The following is a 15,370-nucleotide window of genomic DNA, read 5'->3' on the forward strand; positions in this document are numbered from 1 at the left end:
ATAAATGAGTAAGTGAGGAAAATGCACGTTTCAAATAAAAAATATCCTAGATGCGCCTTCAAACTACAACATAAACTCTGGGAGATCATATTTATTGTGATTTAGTGGTATGGAGTCAACTCTAACTTTAATCAAAGGAGATAGATGGATTTTCTTCAGTCTAGGATAAAAATCCTTTTCACACATTTATAATTTTACTCTAGGTGCAATGCAACAACCCGAAAATCTGAAATTTGCCATTTTTCATGTACAGTGGTACCTCAGGTTAAGTACTTAATTCGTTCTGGAGGTCTTAACCTGAAACTGTTCTTAACCTGAAGCACCACTTTAGCTAATGGGGCCTCCTGCTGCTGCCACGCCGCCGGAGCACGATTTCTGCAAAGTTCTTAACCTGAAGTACTATTTCTGGGTTATTTCTGGGTTAGCGGAGTGTGTAACCTGAAGTGTATGTAACCCGAGGTACCACTGTCGTTGCAGACAAAGTTTACTAGAGAGCTGGTACCATTAAAGGGTTATTTGGGGGGGGGGATGCTTGCCACTGATAGCATACCTAACTTGTTGGCATCTGTCAGTCTCATGAGACAATGGAGCACGCCTCCAGGAATGAAGTCAAACTACTGCATTAGCAGCACCTAAGTGACCTCCCTGGGGCGCAAGCCAGAGCAGTGTGCATAGAGGTCCTGCTCAGACAACAGGATCCACCCCCTTGGCATATGTGATCCAAAGGAATGCAGGGCAATGTGTTTGGCACCAGCTTGGCTGCGGTTGTTGTTGGAAAGAGGTGTACAAAGCGCTGTCCATCTTAGGGATTTGTGTAGGGTTCACTCCCTACCCTTTTCTTCTCCTGAAGATATCCCCCAAGGCGGTGAAGGGTTAGGACCAGATTTTTCTTGCTAATACCTACTAATTCATTAATTAAATGGAAAGAACAACAAACTAATAATACTGGTGTTCAAAAACTAGGTTCTCAGTGGACATTATATAGGAATATAATTCTGAAGCCTCTGTGCTATTCATATGAAAGAACTCTGGTAAGGTTTAGCTTCGATAGTAGCTCATTACTGGGAAGAGACACATTGATAATTTGAATAGATTTTGTGAAAAATATGGTTCAAGATAAAATTGATTGCCACCCCCTGCTATTCTTCTCACCACTCCAGAAGAAACTGTATAACCAATGACACCAACTCTTAGCAAAAGCAACAGATGAGAGTCTGTTGGGGCAATGAAAAGAGAGCTGAGCAGGAAGGCACCTGTTGAACTTCTTGAAGCTTCTGCACCAGGGACTGGATACCCACCCCTAGTTCTCTGGCTTGTTTTACACAGGCACAGAACCCACCTGTTGGACTGCACAGACCTCAAACAAGCGTTGCTCCCTATTACCTGCTTCGCAGTTCTGTTTCCCAGTTCATCAGCTATTTTCTGCCATCGTCGAGATTCTATTTCTTCTGGTGGATACTTCAGGAGTAGTAATTCAAGCTTTTTCTGAAGCAATCACAAAGTAGGTCATAAATACGAATTAATGTTTCACAGAAGAGAGCTCCACTTATTCATTAAGCAGGGGTGGGGAATACAATGCAAAAACCAAATGAACATTATAGAATTGTATGATTCTGCTAGCCTCGTTTTCCATTACCTGTTCTTCTGTACTCCACAGCTGATTAAAAGTTTCAGGTTTGGTCTCATCACAAAGTCGCCCTCTTATCATCTGCTTAAATACAGTACATAACATGGGACAAGACTTTAGAGAAGTTCATTTAACTGGATTTAATTCAAACAAAACCAGAGTTTTGGTTTTGGCTAAGCAAATAATCTAATTTTTCACATTAAAATAAATATTCTCAACGGGCAGGTATTTGAAACTGGTGCCTTTGAATTCATTGTAACTATCGAAAATGCTGTTTTATAAAATCCTGAAAATAGCTTCTGTCTTATTTTTGGTAGTATTTACCTGCGGACGGTTGTTTGCTGAAGCTTCTGGACAATCACTGAAAGGCAATACAGAGTATGAAGTGGCCTCTCCATCCTTTCTGAGATCCAAAGGGCTTTTTGGTCTTACAGGTAAACCTACTGAAAATAATAGAAAATAATTATTAAAGAGCATTAGAGTGCCCCACCACCATGGCATAGTTATTTACTTACCTTTATCAAAAATAAGTTTTGCTCGTCTACTGTTACGCTTTCGGTTTTTGAATTCTCTTTCAAAATTCCCAAGGCTTGTAGTATATTGGTCCCAGGATATATCTGGCAGCTGAACAACTCTCTGTGGATATGGAAGCCCTACGTCAACCTGAAAAAGTCAAAATTAAGAAGAAAAGAGTTCACAAATACACACAAAGCACACTTTCAAATGATGCAATATGAAACTAACATGAGCCTGTTTTAAAGTAAGCCATGTTTTACTGTATTTCCACATTTTAAAAGAAACTCATCCAACAGTAATACACAGGAAAGTGTATAAAATATGTAGGGGAATGGGAAATGATGGCTTGTTGGAGGTCATGTTTAAAACAGTGACAGTCATCTCCTCTTACTGTCTTTTGTTAACTAAATAGAAAGCATGATTTCCCATCAAATTTTAGTCTGTGCGCATATATAGCATATTAAGAGAGACAGGGAGGAGACCAGGAAATATAAATTAAAGAACATACCACAGTTGGTCAAAAACATCTTCAGAATGTGTGTGGATATTTCCCTCTACAACTCACTCACTATATGCCCTTCCCTTAATAATTCAATTGTAATCAATGGCAGTATGTTCCACAAAAACATCTACAGACTGGCCTGAAACAGATACTTCTGCTTTCTCATGACTGCATCATACAGCTCAATTGCTAGTTCTCTTTGCTAGGACATCTAAACGTTCTCTGCAAAATCAGAAGTAAATTAACTGTCAATGACAAGCAGGAGGAGTTACAAAGCTGCAGCATACATTCAACTAGGGGTGGCAAATGACCCTAAAACAGTGTGGTGGGACATTAGTGTGAGCATGCAACCTATTCCCCACCTGCAGACAGCTTTCAGTGTGAGCCAAATCCTATGCATGAACACCTGGTCACATGGAAATGTTGTGTTTTTCTCTTCTGAAGAAGAGAAGCCTTCTTCAAATGTTCAGTCTAAATATGTGAAGGCAAGGGAGGAGGAAGAGACTAGGGGTCTGTACCAACCATTACCCCAAAATCCTGAACCATGTCAAGAGTACCCATTCCAACCACAATCGTCTTTTTAGCCTTTAGCACAGAAGTCTGTAAGGGGCTTCCATTCAGGAACCTTACAATCGGGAACCCTGATAATATCGAGTTCCTGGTTGGGGGAAGGCTTCTAAGCACATTCAGCTGAACATTTCTGCAAGTTCACTGCAGATCAGTGTGCTAAACGCAAGGTCAAGAGTAGAGGAATGAGGGCCAGCAAACATGCCTCTGGCCTCCTACGCTTTTTGACCTTAGTGTGCCCAGGCTGTAAGAGGGCTTCGTAAGATCAGGAGTGAAGGGCTCAGTTTACACTGAAAGCTATCTGGAGAGGGACATGGATGTGGGAGAGGGCATAAACTTCATTTTCTACCACAATGTTTCAGTGTCACCCCTGGGTGAATTGTAGCTGGGATGTTAAGGTGCCATTAAAAAACCCAACAACAACAAGCATTGGCACTGCCTAAAGCATGAAAGGATATAGAGGCCACTGAACATGTCACTGATGGTTAAAGGAGGTATAAAGTCAGGAGAAATGGCTGCCTCTGCCCCTCAGTTACGGAGAGTAGTGGCTCTTATAGACAGCTTAATTGAAACTGCCAAACAAATTGGGAGTTGGGCACAGTATGGAGAACCATTTCATACCTCGACTACCTGAGTGCATGGGAGGCCCTGAATCAGAAGAACCAGCCCCAAGTGGGGAATTTGGGAAAAGACAAGGGAAAAATAATGGAAACTCTTGGCCTTACCTATTAGATCTGACAGGCCCTCAACCAACATTACAACCTCATTACAAAATCTTCACAAACACAGTTTTGAACAAACAATGTAGTTGAGAAGGTAACAGACTCAATAAGCTCTAATTGCCTGTGTCTTATAGAAAGGCCATGTTTTCCCCTAATTCTACCATTTACACGCACTTGTCTGCAGGAGATGAATTATTCGTTATCAAACATCTCTCAGGGGTGCTTAAAAATTCCCACTGCAATACCTTCTTTTGGAGACTTTCCACAAATCCAATGGGATCTTTCAGCGCTTCTCTCTGGTGTCTGCCTAAACTCTCAAGATCTTGAACTGCTTGAGTGCGCTGAGCCTCGAGTACCGCAATCGTCTGTAACAGTCTCTGATAACTACAGAGACAAAGGGAAACAACTCACTACAGATTTCTATGCACAATAACCAAAGCAAAAGGAGGGGGGAAACCCCAAAACCTCAGCACCCAGCACACTTATCTGAAAGACTCAAACAAAGCATATTATTTTAACAGGACTGCATATATTAAAAGTAATTTTTTAAGTGCACCAATAGAATGTGTATCAGAAGTTCTTTTAATCTGAAATATTGGTAGGATTCACTGCTTTATAGAAATGTCAGCAAAAACACATAACAAGTATAAAAAACTGGATGCTTTTCTTCTTGCTGTACAGTATATTTCTACCTACCACTATAAATAAGGTTCCAACATACTAGACTAGTATCACCCTGATACCTGGACAAAGGAAGTATCTAAGTATCTATCGATCTATCTATCTATTGTAGTCAATGAGGTTAATCAAAGTTAATTTTCCCCAACTACCACAAATATACCACAAAACCTTGCCTGGCAAAAGGTTTTGGCATGGCTAGGGGGTGAGGCAGACTAAGTGAGCAGGCACTGGGCAGGCTGTGATGCAATTCATGTTGATATCTTATTCATACTGAAAGCTATTATATCTTATTTCTTTTGCTTTGTCTTACCAAAGACATGCCTCAAGTTCCTTCCTATCTGCATCATTAATGGTTTATATCTTCAGTATTATTGTGAGTGTATGTATTCACACCCACACAAATGCAGAGTTCTGACATGTGTCAGCCCGGACACTGAGGTCCAACTCCGAGGACCTTCTGGCGGTTCCCTCACTGTGAGAAGTGAGGTTACAGGGAACGAGGCAGAGGGCCTTCTTGGTAGTGGCGCCCGCCCTGTGGAATGCCCTCCCATCAGATGTGAAGGAAATAAACAACTATCTGACTTTTAGAAGACATCTGAAGGCAGCCCTATTTAGGAAAGTTTTAAATGTTTGATGTTTTATTGTATTTTTAATATTTTGTTGGAAGCCGCCCAGAGTGGCTGGGGAAACCCAGCCAGATGGGCAGGGTATAAATTATTATTATTATTATTATTATTATTATTATTATTATTATTTCCTAAAGCATAAATAATGAGTTCTTGCTTACACTGCTGTCTCACAGAAATAATAATTCTTTTGCATTGACATCTTAGGAGTTCATACATGTTCACAGGATTTATTTTTAGCAGAAGGAAAGCATTGTTTTTGCTTAGCGATACTATTAAGCACATTAATAAAAGCAGTACTTAACTGGCTTAATAGGCACAAATCCCAAGAGGATAAATGTTTTTCTAACAATATGTTAGACAACAAGCCTTGCAAATACATATTCACAGAGGGTAGCTGCTTTTTATAGTTTATACAAACATATACAACTCCTGTGTGGGCGGGCCTGAATAATTATGACACTGAAGCAACAGGAAAAGAAACTTAAATGTGCATAATTGTTCCTATACATAACTGTCTAAGCATATGATAAAACAAACCCAACAAGGAATACATACCTAATGGTGCAAAATTGGAATATTTTCCCATTACTATTGAAAAAAAAATCAATATATTTACATCTTAGGCTGAATACTCAGGAATCTTAGTGTGTTCATTGTAGCTAGATAAACATGAAGTGCGTCCAGCTAGAAATGTTTTATGCAACAATTTGATTTCCATCTCATGTGAGAAGAAATATGCTGACATTTGAATGGCTTTCCCAGACAAGCTACTGGGCAAGTCTTTGCCAAGGGTAGTTAATTTAAATAACTGGATGAATTCCTAGTATAGGCATTCACTTCCTTCCATAGCGAGAGCAGTCAACAGGAAAGGAAAAAGTGAATCACTAATGGGAGATCCTGAAGTTGTCTGAATGTAGGATATGTCTCATTATCACATTGGACACAGAAGAATGAGAAGAGGGGACTAAGAAAAGAACGCAAAAAATAGCCAGTTCTGGATTTCCATATGAGGTCCAATCCTTATGGAAACTACTGTCTGACAAGGTCTATATGGGAATTCATGCACAGCCTCTCTACATGCACATTGATTAGTTACTCACTAATATTTGCACAGGGGTTTTGCACACCGGGATTCTGAAAGCAATCTTAGAAGTAATACCGACTTCTATTATTGCTTGTTATGAGCAATACCACAGTTCTCAGGTCTAACAACCCATGAAATGAACTAGTCAAGATTTCACATATGTTTTGCATTTTTAAGTCTTTGCCTTCTAAATATTTGAAAGATCATATAGTCCTTTTTTTACAGTCAAAATTCCGACATAGTTTGCAGTAGAAGAATTAGTTTCTCAGCTGACTTAGTTCAATAAACTATTTTATGCGATTTATATTTAAGCTGCTGTGGGTTAAGCGGTCTATCATGCCACTTTATTTTTACAAAGCAATCCGTCAGTCCAAATAATTAAAATCTGTTTATAATTAGTCATTTTCATTATACTAATAATTTCAGATTGCCCCAAGGGCAGATAGAAAATGTGTCTACTTCCTAGAGCCAAAGAAGATGCTGAATCTACACAGAAGCACAAGGCTACATACCCAGTAGGCACTCATACATGAGCTAGGGGACTCCTGAACTATTTATTGCCACAGTGCTTCCTTTAAAATGTTCTTACACTGCTGTCTACTGTTTTGTGGGCCCAGGCACAGTGAGGCAGAGGTGGGGTGCACAGACAAAAGAAAGGGAACAGGAAACACATGCTGGATTCAAATTAGGCCACAACTTTAATGATTACAGATGCAACTGGTTCAGCATAGGCATTGGGCATGTATTGCAAAGATCAACCAGCCTGCCTGCTGGTTGATGAACCATTGAGGTTAACAAAAAATTAGAGGTCCCCCTGAAGTGGCTACCACATATGGAGAACCCCTAAGTGATCCCCAATGTGGTGTGGCAGAAGAGGAAGATTGAAGAAAAGTGTGAAAGCATCTCTGTGAGCAGAGATTTTCCACAATCTTTCCCCTTCGTCTCCCATACCACATCCAACCCCATTCAGCAGAGGAATTGAGAAGCCTTTTCAGAAGACTGTCTGGGAGAGGATGGGGTGGAAAAGTCACTTTCCACCTCACCCACGGGTATATCTCTGGATCCACCCCAAATATACATTCACACAATCATATGGTAAGTATTGAATACTAGTAACCTCATTAGTATTCTAAATAAAATTCTTTTTTCACCCTAGGCAAGGTTTCCAATCTTACAACTGTAACACAATTAACTTTTTTGCCAACACAAAAGCTAACAAACTTAATCTCAAAACATTATTTTGAATACATATATATTATGCCATTCCACCACACATCTGCCACAGGTGGCTCACATAATAATTAAATACTAATGCAACTGAAACGAAGTTTAAAATACAAAATACTTAACTCATTACAACTGCTTTTTTCTTACGAGAATCAAAATCCTGCCAACACCAAAAAAGAACCATACATATGTAAGGACTGCTATGAAATTGCATGGACTCATAAAACTACTCCTATATTATCAGCAGCACAACTGAATTCTATGCTTCACTTTCTGATTCATAATTTATGTAGGGAAATATCACAACAGGACATTTAAATAAGTCTTTTTTCTGTATCATCATGATAACAGATGATAGATGAAAAACCCATAAAAAGAAAGCTAAACACTATCTCCAACAAGTAAATGTTTCAAAAATTTTCTTCATACTGACAGTATGAAGTTAATCTATCAATGGCAGAACTGAATGCCCATTTTTATAAACCTCTGCTTCTCTAGTCAAGAAAAATAAGATTCTCCTTATTCAACATTAACTAACAGAGTAAAGGTAAAAGGTAAAGTACCTCTGGACAGTTAAGTCCAGTCAAAGGCGATTATGGGGTGCGGCGCTCAGATAAGACTCTATACTGTTAAAATATTCATACTTCATAAATCAGAAGTTGGAGTATAACCTGTTTTGAAAATGCAACATATGTCTATTTTTATTCTTATGATGAGACCAAGCGTATTATAAATTTAAAATGGAACAAACATAGCATCTTTTGTAATATACTAACAGGCTAATGTGACAGATTTAGTGTTTGTTCTGATAAAGCACAGAGGTGGCTTACTTAGAACATAAGAGTCACGAACTTCCTGCATAAGTTTATACAAGGCACGTCCTGTATCTCAAGGGAAATGTTTCATTATTTTTTTAGTTGATTCTGCTATTTCAAACAATTATTTTGTTTCCTGCTGTGGAATCACATTATTAATTGTGTATACACTAATTATTTATTTAACACACTTTAAAACCCAGACTGGAGAACAATAAGCAACGACAGCAAGGTAAAACAGAAAATACAAATTGTGGAGCATTTTAAGAGGATGATAAACCACTGGTACCAGGACAGACATAGTGTTCCTGATCCCTTTACCATGTTTGTGAGATTGAAAGCTCCCAGTAGGCTCATTCACTTCTCACACCATCTTCTTTCACACCAAAATCCCTTCCCTCATTCCCTTTTCAGATATGACTATAGTGCAGTTTCAGGTTGCATTCATGATAATAGCAACCAAGGAGACCTCAAAACAAGAGATAAAAGCATACACATGATTAGAAGTGGGATGTTAGAATTAACACCAGTATAGACGTAATTCTGAAAAGAGAAGTGAGGGGAAGTTGCACACAAGTGGTAAAGGTATGTAGAAGCCATACCATAGTTAGAAAACCAAGAACATTCTGTCTGCAGTCGGTTTTCAAAATTTAGTAAATATATATCAGTTCCAGTATTTTCCAGACAATCATTACTGGTTATCGGAAAAATAACCCTGTTAAATGCATGTCTATTGAAGAGACATTGCAAATTGGGCTAGGCTGGGTTGGGAGCAGAGCTCAAGTCCAGGTGTGATTCTGTCAGTTTTGCTCAGGAGGAAGGTGGGTATTTAGACCCAAACCCTGGAATAATGCTCCACTCCAGCACCAGCACTTGTAAACAGGAACAACTGGAAAAGGTGTTTAAAAGTTATATGAGCTGGTGAAGAGCAGAGCTCAATTCCAGGTGTAGTGGTCTCTCTGAACTAAAAGAAATTTAGAGGATGATTCAGAATATAGAGAGCAGATATATAACCATCCAAACCAGGCCGCTGATCACGGAAACATATTTTATGAGATATTTGCTATTCTAGTCTTTTAACAGTTTAGTCGGCAAACTAAGCTGGACTTGCCTTTGGGAACTTTTAGTAGACAAGTGGAATAAGAAGCAGTAATTATTAGTCACATGATAGATAACTTATTCCAAAGCTTTTTGCCTATGGGAAGATTGGCTTCATTAGGCCCAAACTGAGAATCCTGCCCTCCCAAATTATTTAGTTCTGTTATTGCATTTTGTTCATTTACTGACGAAAAACAAAGTACTCTGAACATGTTTAAAACCATTATCTTTTTTATTACTTCATGTGTTTCAAAGTGAATTCTGGCACACACAATTGGTTCTAGAGTTGGGGTTATTGGGAGGGGAAATCTTTGAAATTAATCCAAGAATGAAATGAAGTAACAAGTCTCCTTCAATTTGCTATTCTTCACACACACACAAAAAGTTTTACAAAAAAAAAAAGAAGCATCCTTTTTCCATCTAGAGGAAATAAAATCAGAAAAAAAGGATTTGGCCATAAAAAGTACACACATTTTATTCTTTTTGCCTTCTACAGAGCAGCCAGAGCTGTTGTAACCAAAATATTCCAAAAATTATTTATGTATAAAAAATACTTCTATAGTGATTTCATTAAAAAATATCAAAGCAGTTTACAACAATTATATCTATACAATAAAAACCATATAAAAATTTAAAATCACAGATAATCAGCTATTACAAAAGATATATTCTTAATGGTCTTCCTAAGCCTAGTGACATAGAAAAGTTTTCAGCAAATGTTTAAAGGCTAAAATAAAAGGTGCCTGCTGAGATGACTATGAGATAATAATCTATAGGTATCTATGAAACATTATAAAAAGCAGCAGCTACCATTTATCCAACCATTCAAACAATTCAACAATATCCCATTTCTGGGCAAGGTACTAGAGTGTATACTGGCATCTCAGGCTCCAGGGGTTTCTAGATGAGATGGAATACCTAGATCAATTTCAATCTGGTTTTAGGCCTAGTTATAGGACAGAGGCGGCTTTTGACATACTTCCCTTGCCCAATTCCCAGTGTATGTCCCAGTTGGTTCTGCTGGACCCTCCTGGGCCACCTTATTGGGATGGGATTTGGAGACACTGTTCTAAACTGTCTCAGTTATAAACTGGTGTGCCATCAGTAAGGCAACTTAATCCAGACAAGACAGAGGTACGCGTGATCAGTCGGAAGCCAGAACAGTGAATATGGATTCAGCCTGTACTGGATGGAGTAACACTGCCCTTGAAAACTCAGGTTCACAGTGTGGGTGTGCTTCTGGATTCAGTCCTGAGCCTGGATGCCCAGGTGGCCAGAAGTGCATTTGCACGGTTAAAGCTAGTGCACCAGTGCACCCACTCCTGCAGATGTCTGATCTGGCCACAGTAAGACACACACCTTATTTACATCGTGTCTGGATTACTGTAGCACAATCTACGTGGGGCTGCCTTTGAAAAGGCCCAAAGAGCTGCAGCCAGGTGGTTAACAGGGGCCAGTTATTAGGGAACATACGATTCCCTTGTTATAGTAACTCCACTGGCTACTTCCAGTCACTCGCCTGTTTTCGGACACAATTCAAAGTAGCTGGAGTAAGGGTTAGGTCAGCAATAAACCACCTGGTGTCAGTAAAGTTAGCTCCTTATTCAAATAAACCAAAACAGCACAGGCCTAGTGATCACAGCTACTCTGCCCAAGAGGCCTTGCCCCAATGAGGCAGTTGCAAGGACTAAAGGTCCCCACCTTCCCATTGCTCCCTAGGCTCCTCCACTGGTTACTTCCCCAGCAGCCTAAAGCTTTGTCAACTTGTCTCTCTTTGCCGTGCCCTCTTCATTTCTCTGCATGTTCTGGGAGACCGGGGGGATAACTATTATATTTTATATGTTTTTATCTTTCTACTGGTATATTTTTTTCTGTGTTGCTTTAATTTGTGTAAACCACCTTCAATCCCAGTCTGGGAGGAAAGTGGGATATTTAAAAAAAAAAAAATCCTCAACAAAAAAGGTATACCGGTAAACACACAAATCCCTTGGTGACAGCACAATCATCAGATATACAAGTACCAGCTTCACCAAAGGCAATGCTTTTGGCTTGGAACAAATATTCAACTCTTATGTGTTGACTGAACATGTGCCAAACAAAAACTAAAGTTTTTTGTAAGGTGCAACACTGTTCTTTCAAAAAATAAACATAAATCCAACTTCACTTTGTCAACAACTGTTAACCACTAAAACACCTCTAGCACACAAACAAGGTTTGATATGGCCTTTCAGTCCACATCTGACTTCCAGCAGTTCATTTCCGTTTCAAAATTATGCATTCACTGAGAAAAGATCACAGTGGGGAAACATCCATTTACAGAAAACGTAACTTAAAAACAAGGTCAAGCTGTGAATATGTTTCAAATTCTTATGAGGAAAATAAACTGCAGCGAATAGTTGTTATTGCAGTTATTTCCACAAAATGTTAACAGGGGAAAAACACTATTCTAACCCAATTGCTTTTATTCAAAGCACATTATCTAATTCCAGCAGTAAAAACATCCATTTTAAGTGATGTGACTCCAAAAGTAATAGTACAGTCACTGATCCCAGAGATGAAAGACAATCATCTGCTACTTCTGCGTCACAATGTCCAAAGTTACAATTGAATGTACAAAACCATATTTATTGCTAGAAAATTATCATGTTTCTCTGTTCATCAGAAAATTAGCCTTTTAACTGGCCTTTAATACTTTAGCTATTCAGTACCCAGAATGCGACTAAATAGTGACAAAATGTTTAACTCCAAGAATAGGAAGACATTCTTAACATACTCCAAATCTCAAAAGTACATATTAATTCAAAGTAACTTAATATTTCTTGTTGCATAAACAAGGTCTTGGGTTATTTACATATTTGACTACTCCATTATACAGAGACTATCATTTAAGATCCAGAAGCTGAACCTCTCTCTCCCAGCCCACACCAACTGTCTAAACCACTACTGATCTAGACCACAAAGCCTACCACACTTCATCAACTTTGCTACTTCATCAGCCTCCTGTACCCAGCAAAGGCCAAATGTGGGCAGGGGGGCAGTTAAGAATAATTCACTGTTGGATGTTTAGCTGTTGAGGATTCACATGGAAAAGCACTATCTATATACCTTGAAGGTTATATGCAGTTCACAAACCTTCCCAACCTCCACCTGTCAAAATGACAAGCAATATATTTATACAGCTAATAATGTATTAAACCTAATTGATGAACCATATGACTTTATTATGAGAGGGATTCATATAAGAAGCCTGATCAGCAGAACTTCTGCTTGCACAAATGAGGACTTCCGCTTGTGCAGTGGGGCTCCCCCCCTCTACACCCCACTGCAAGCATCCCAAAATTGAATTGTGGAAGTCGAAGAACGCCAACAGCGCACAGGGAGAGGAGAGAAGGGATTGTTTCATCTGTGCAAACTGAAATTCACAATGCTGAATTCCATGCAACATTACTAGATTTTACAGATGACAGTTTTAGAGTAAGTTTAGAAACTGCTACACAGTAAGTTAGCAACGTAAACCAGGTTAATTAATTTGAAGCTTATGTAAATTAATCTCTTTTGCAATGCTATGTAACTGCCATAACAACTCACTGACAATTTATACACTCTGCTATGTACACTAATATCACTATTCTACAGACGACACTGTATTTAGCATACTAATAAAAATTTTCACTCAAATGTTGCAATAAACCCTGAAATGTAAAATTCTAATTCTGAATTAGCTTTCAAAAACAAAAACAATGAAGTTTTACACTGCAATTCTATACATGTCTACTCAGCAATAAGACCCATTGAGTTCAATGTGGCTTGCTTCTAGATAGATATAAGATTGCAGCCTTAAAGTCAACTTCCTGCTATATTCTCACACTAAAATAATATACTTAAATCATAGTTCTTGCAGAATTCAAGTGTATTCTAAAGAAAACTATTATTTAAATGAAATTACACTAAGGTAGATGTAATAGTATTTGAAAAACTAGGGGCTTGAATAACAAACAAAAAGCAGAATCCATGGTTACCATAGTTACACATACTCTTTGTTGTGTTTCAATGCCACATGATCTGATTCAAAGAAATACACATCAGGCTCTTCCTCTTCCTCTTCTACAGCATGAAGGTTGGCACTCTCTTTGGCAGATGGTAGGGATCCAGTAACAAGCCTAGCCTCTGGGGGTGGTTTACTTAGTCCTTCATCTATATATTCCCCGGAATCGCAACTTCTCTCTTTCTCATTCAGAACAGTATCTGTGTTTACAGAAGACCCATTGATATTGGTAATACTTGATTCTACATTCGTTTCAGCGGCACTGTGATTGTTCTCCTCAAGCTGTCCATTTTCTCTACATGGAGAGTTATGTTTAGTAGGGCTACCTTTTGCTGTGCCCACCCTCCATGGTGATGTTCTCAGTGTGTATCTGTGTTCTTGAGGTTCTGACACAGATGCAATTTGAGTAGAAACACAGTCCAAAACAGAAACTGATGGTTCAGGTTCACCTGAGACTGATGTACTGTCATGACAATTGCCCAGGTTGCTGTTGGTTTTTTCAGACTGTTCTTTTGAGGCACTGCTATCACCCACCACGTCTACTTCCTCCTCAGAATCCCTTAATAAAGGTGACTGGATTTCAGAAGAGGACCCCGTACCCGTACCTGACTCATGTGCCTGATTAGTAGTTTCCTCAGGCAAACAGTTGTTTAATTGTTTGTGGTCCTCTAATGTTAACTGTTCTTGTGAATTTGTGCAAGGCACACTGTGGTCAACAAAACTGTCCTCTTTATTTCTGTTGAGAAAAAATGATGAGTGGGCCAATGCATTTCCATTTTCTGCAACATCTTTTTCCTTAGATGAACAGGAAACAACATTGTTTTGTGCAGTAGTCCCATCAGGCTGACAGTTGTCACACTTTGCAGCATTTGGACCTCTCCCATCAACTCCATTGACAGTCTGACAACCTGCAAGTTCTTCGGATACTGAGAAACTGTTAATTTTTTCTGCACAAGCATTCACTTTTTTAACTTCCCTTTTATCACTATCGTCCAATATAAGACATCGACAAGCTCGTTTAGCTCCTGGAGTGACTGCAGCATTGTCTGGTACTGAACTCTTGCGTTCCAATCGTTCCTTCCCTGTTTTAGAGGACAACACTTCTTCTGAACTGTTTTGTCCCTCTGAACGCAGGCAGCGCTTAACTCGCTTTAAAACTGGTGAATGAGGTTCCCCTTGTTTCTTCTCACAATTGTCCACAATTTGTTTCTCAACACTATCCTTTTCTGAAGCTGATAGTCCCCTCTTTCGAGGGCTTACCCATGATTCCCTAGAACTTTGCTGTTTCACATCGTTACTTCGTGCACTGTTATTTCCCTTTTGAGTCTGCAGAGATTCTGGTTTCTTCTTTGGTGATCTTGATCTTACTTGTGGAAGAGAAGAAACTTCCTCTGGATGAGCGATGCTACGATTTCTTAAAGTTCGGCCACAAAAATTTTCATCCAAACCATTTAACCCTACTGTTGATCTTGTGACACGAGTAGATCGAGAAGCAGCCATACTATGGCAAGTCCCTAAAGTATGTTCCTCATGATCCACTCATTCCGAAACCTTCAAAGAAAGGTAAATAAAACAATGAGAAAAAGCATTGTCTGTAGTAGAAAACATGCTAACATTTCAATTTTATGACTAAATAAGGATCTCTATTGTGGTAGTTTCCTTGTGACAGCAGGGCAATCATCTAAATTTCTTAGCATATGTTAACACTAACTGCTCAATATTGACACTACTATTTATACAACAGAGGGTCAGAAAAAGGTTTTGACACTAAAGCAGGTTTATAAAATGAAAATCATTTTCTTTCAGTTAAGCCAAACAGAAAAGTTACATAAACCATTGTTTCTGGCATTAAATGAA

General features: G+C 38.9%; 1 protein-coding gene across 21 annotated transcripts in view; it reads right to left on the reverse strand.

The window, feature by feature from the left end:
- ZZZ3 (zinc finger ZZ-type containing 3) overlaps nucleotides 1-15,370 on the reverse strand; it is a 38,045-nt gene that overhangs the window by 7,629 nt on the left and 15,046 nt on the right. For 6 of the 21 annotated variants that reach the window (XM_083448391.1, XM_083448377.1, XM_083448392.1 and 3 more), the window contains 6 exons: nucleotides 13,503-15,064; nucleotides 4,180-4,318; nucleotides 2,143-2,290; nucleotides 1,952-2,070; nucleotides 1,637-1,708; nucleotides 1,384-1,485 (listed from right to left, as the gene is read on the reverse strand). In XM_083448391.1, the coding sequence (XP_083304517.1) occupies nucleotides 1,384-1,485; nucleotides 1,637-1,708; nucleotides 1,952-2,070; nucleotides 2,143-2,290; nucleotides 4,180-4,318; nucleotides 13,503-15,013 (2,091 nt within the window). In that variant the 5' untranslated portion in view covers nucleotides 15,014-15,064. Of the gene's footprint in view, nucleotides 1-1,383; nucleotides 1,486-1,636; nucleotides 1,712-1,951; nucleotides 2,071-2,142; nucleotides 2,291-4,179; nucleotides 4,319-13,502; nucleotides 15,065-15,370 lie in introns of all 21 variants that reach the window. The other 15 variants (XM_083448373.1, XM_083448389.1, XM_083448384.1 and 12 more) reach the window with 3 other exon arrangements.

The sequence above is a fragment of the Podarcis tiliguerta genome, assembly GCF_965153285.1.
Source record: "Podarcis tiliguerta genome assembly, chromosome: 6".
Taxonomy (NCBI): domain Eukaryota; kingdom Metazoa; phylum Chordata; class Lepidosauria; order Squamata; family Lacertidae; genus Podarcis; species Podarcis tiliguerta.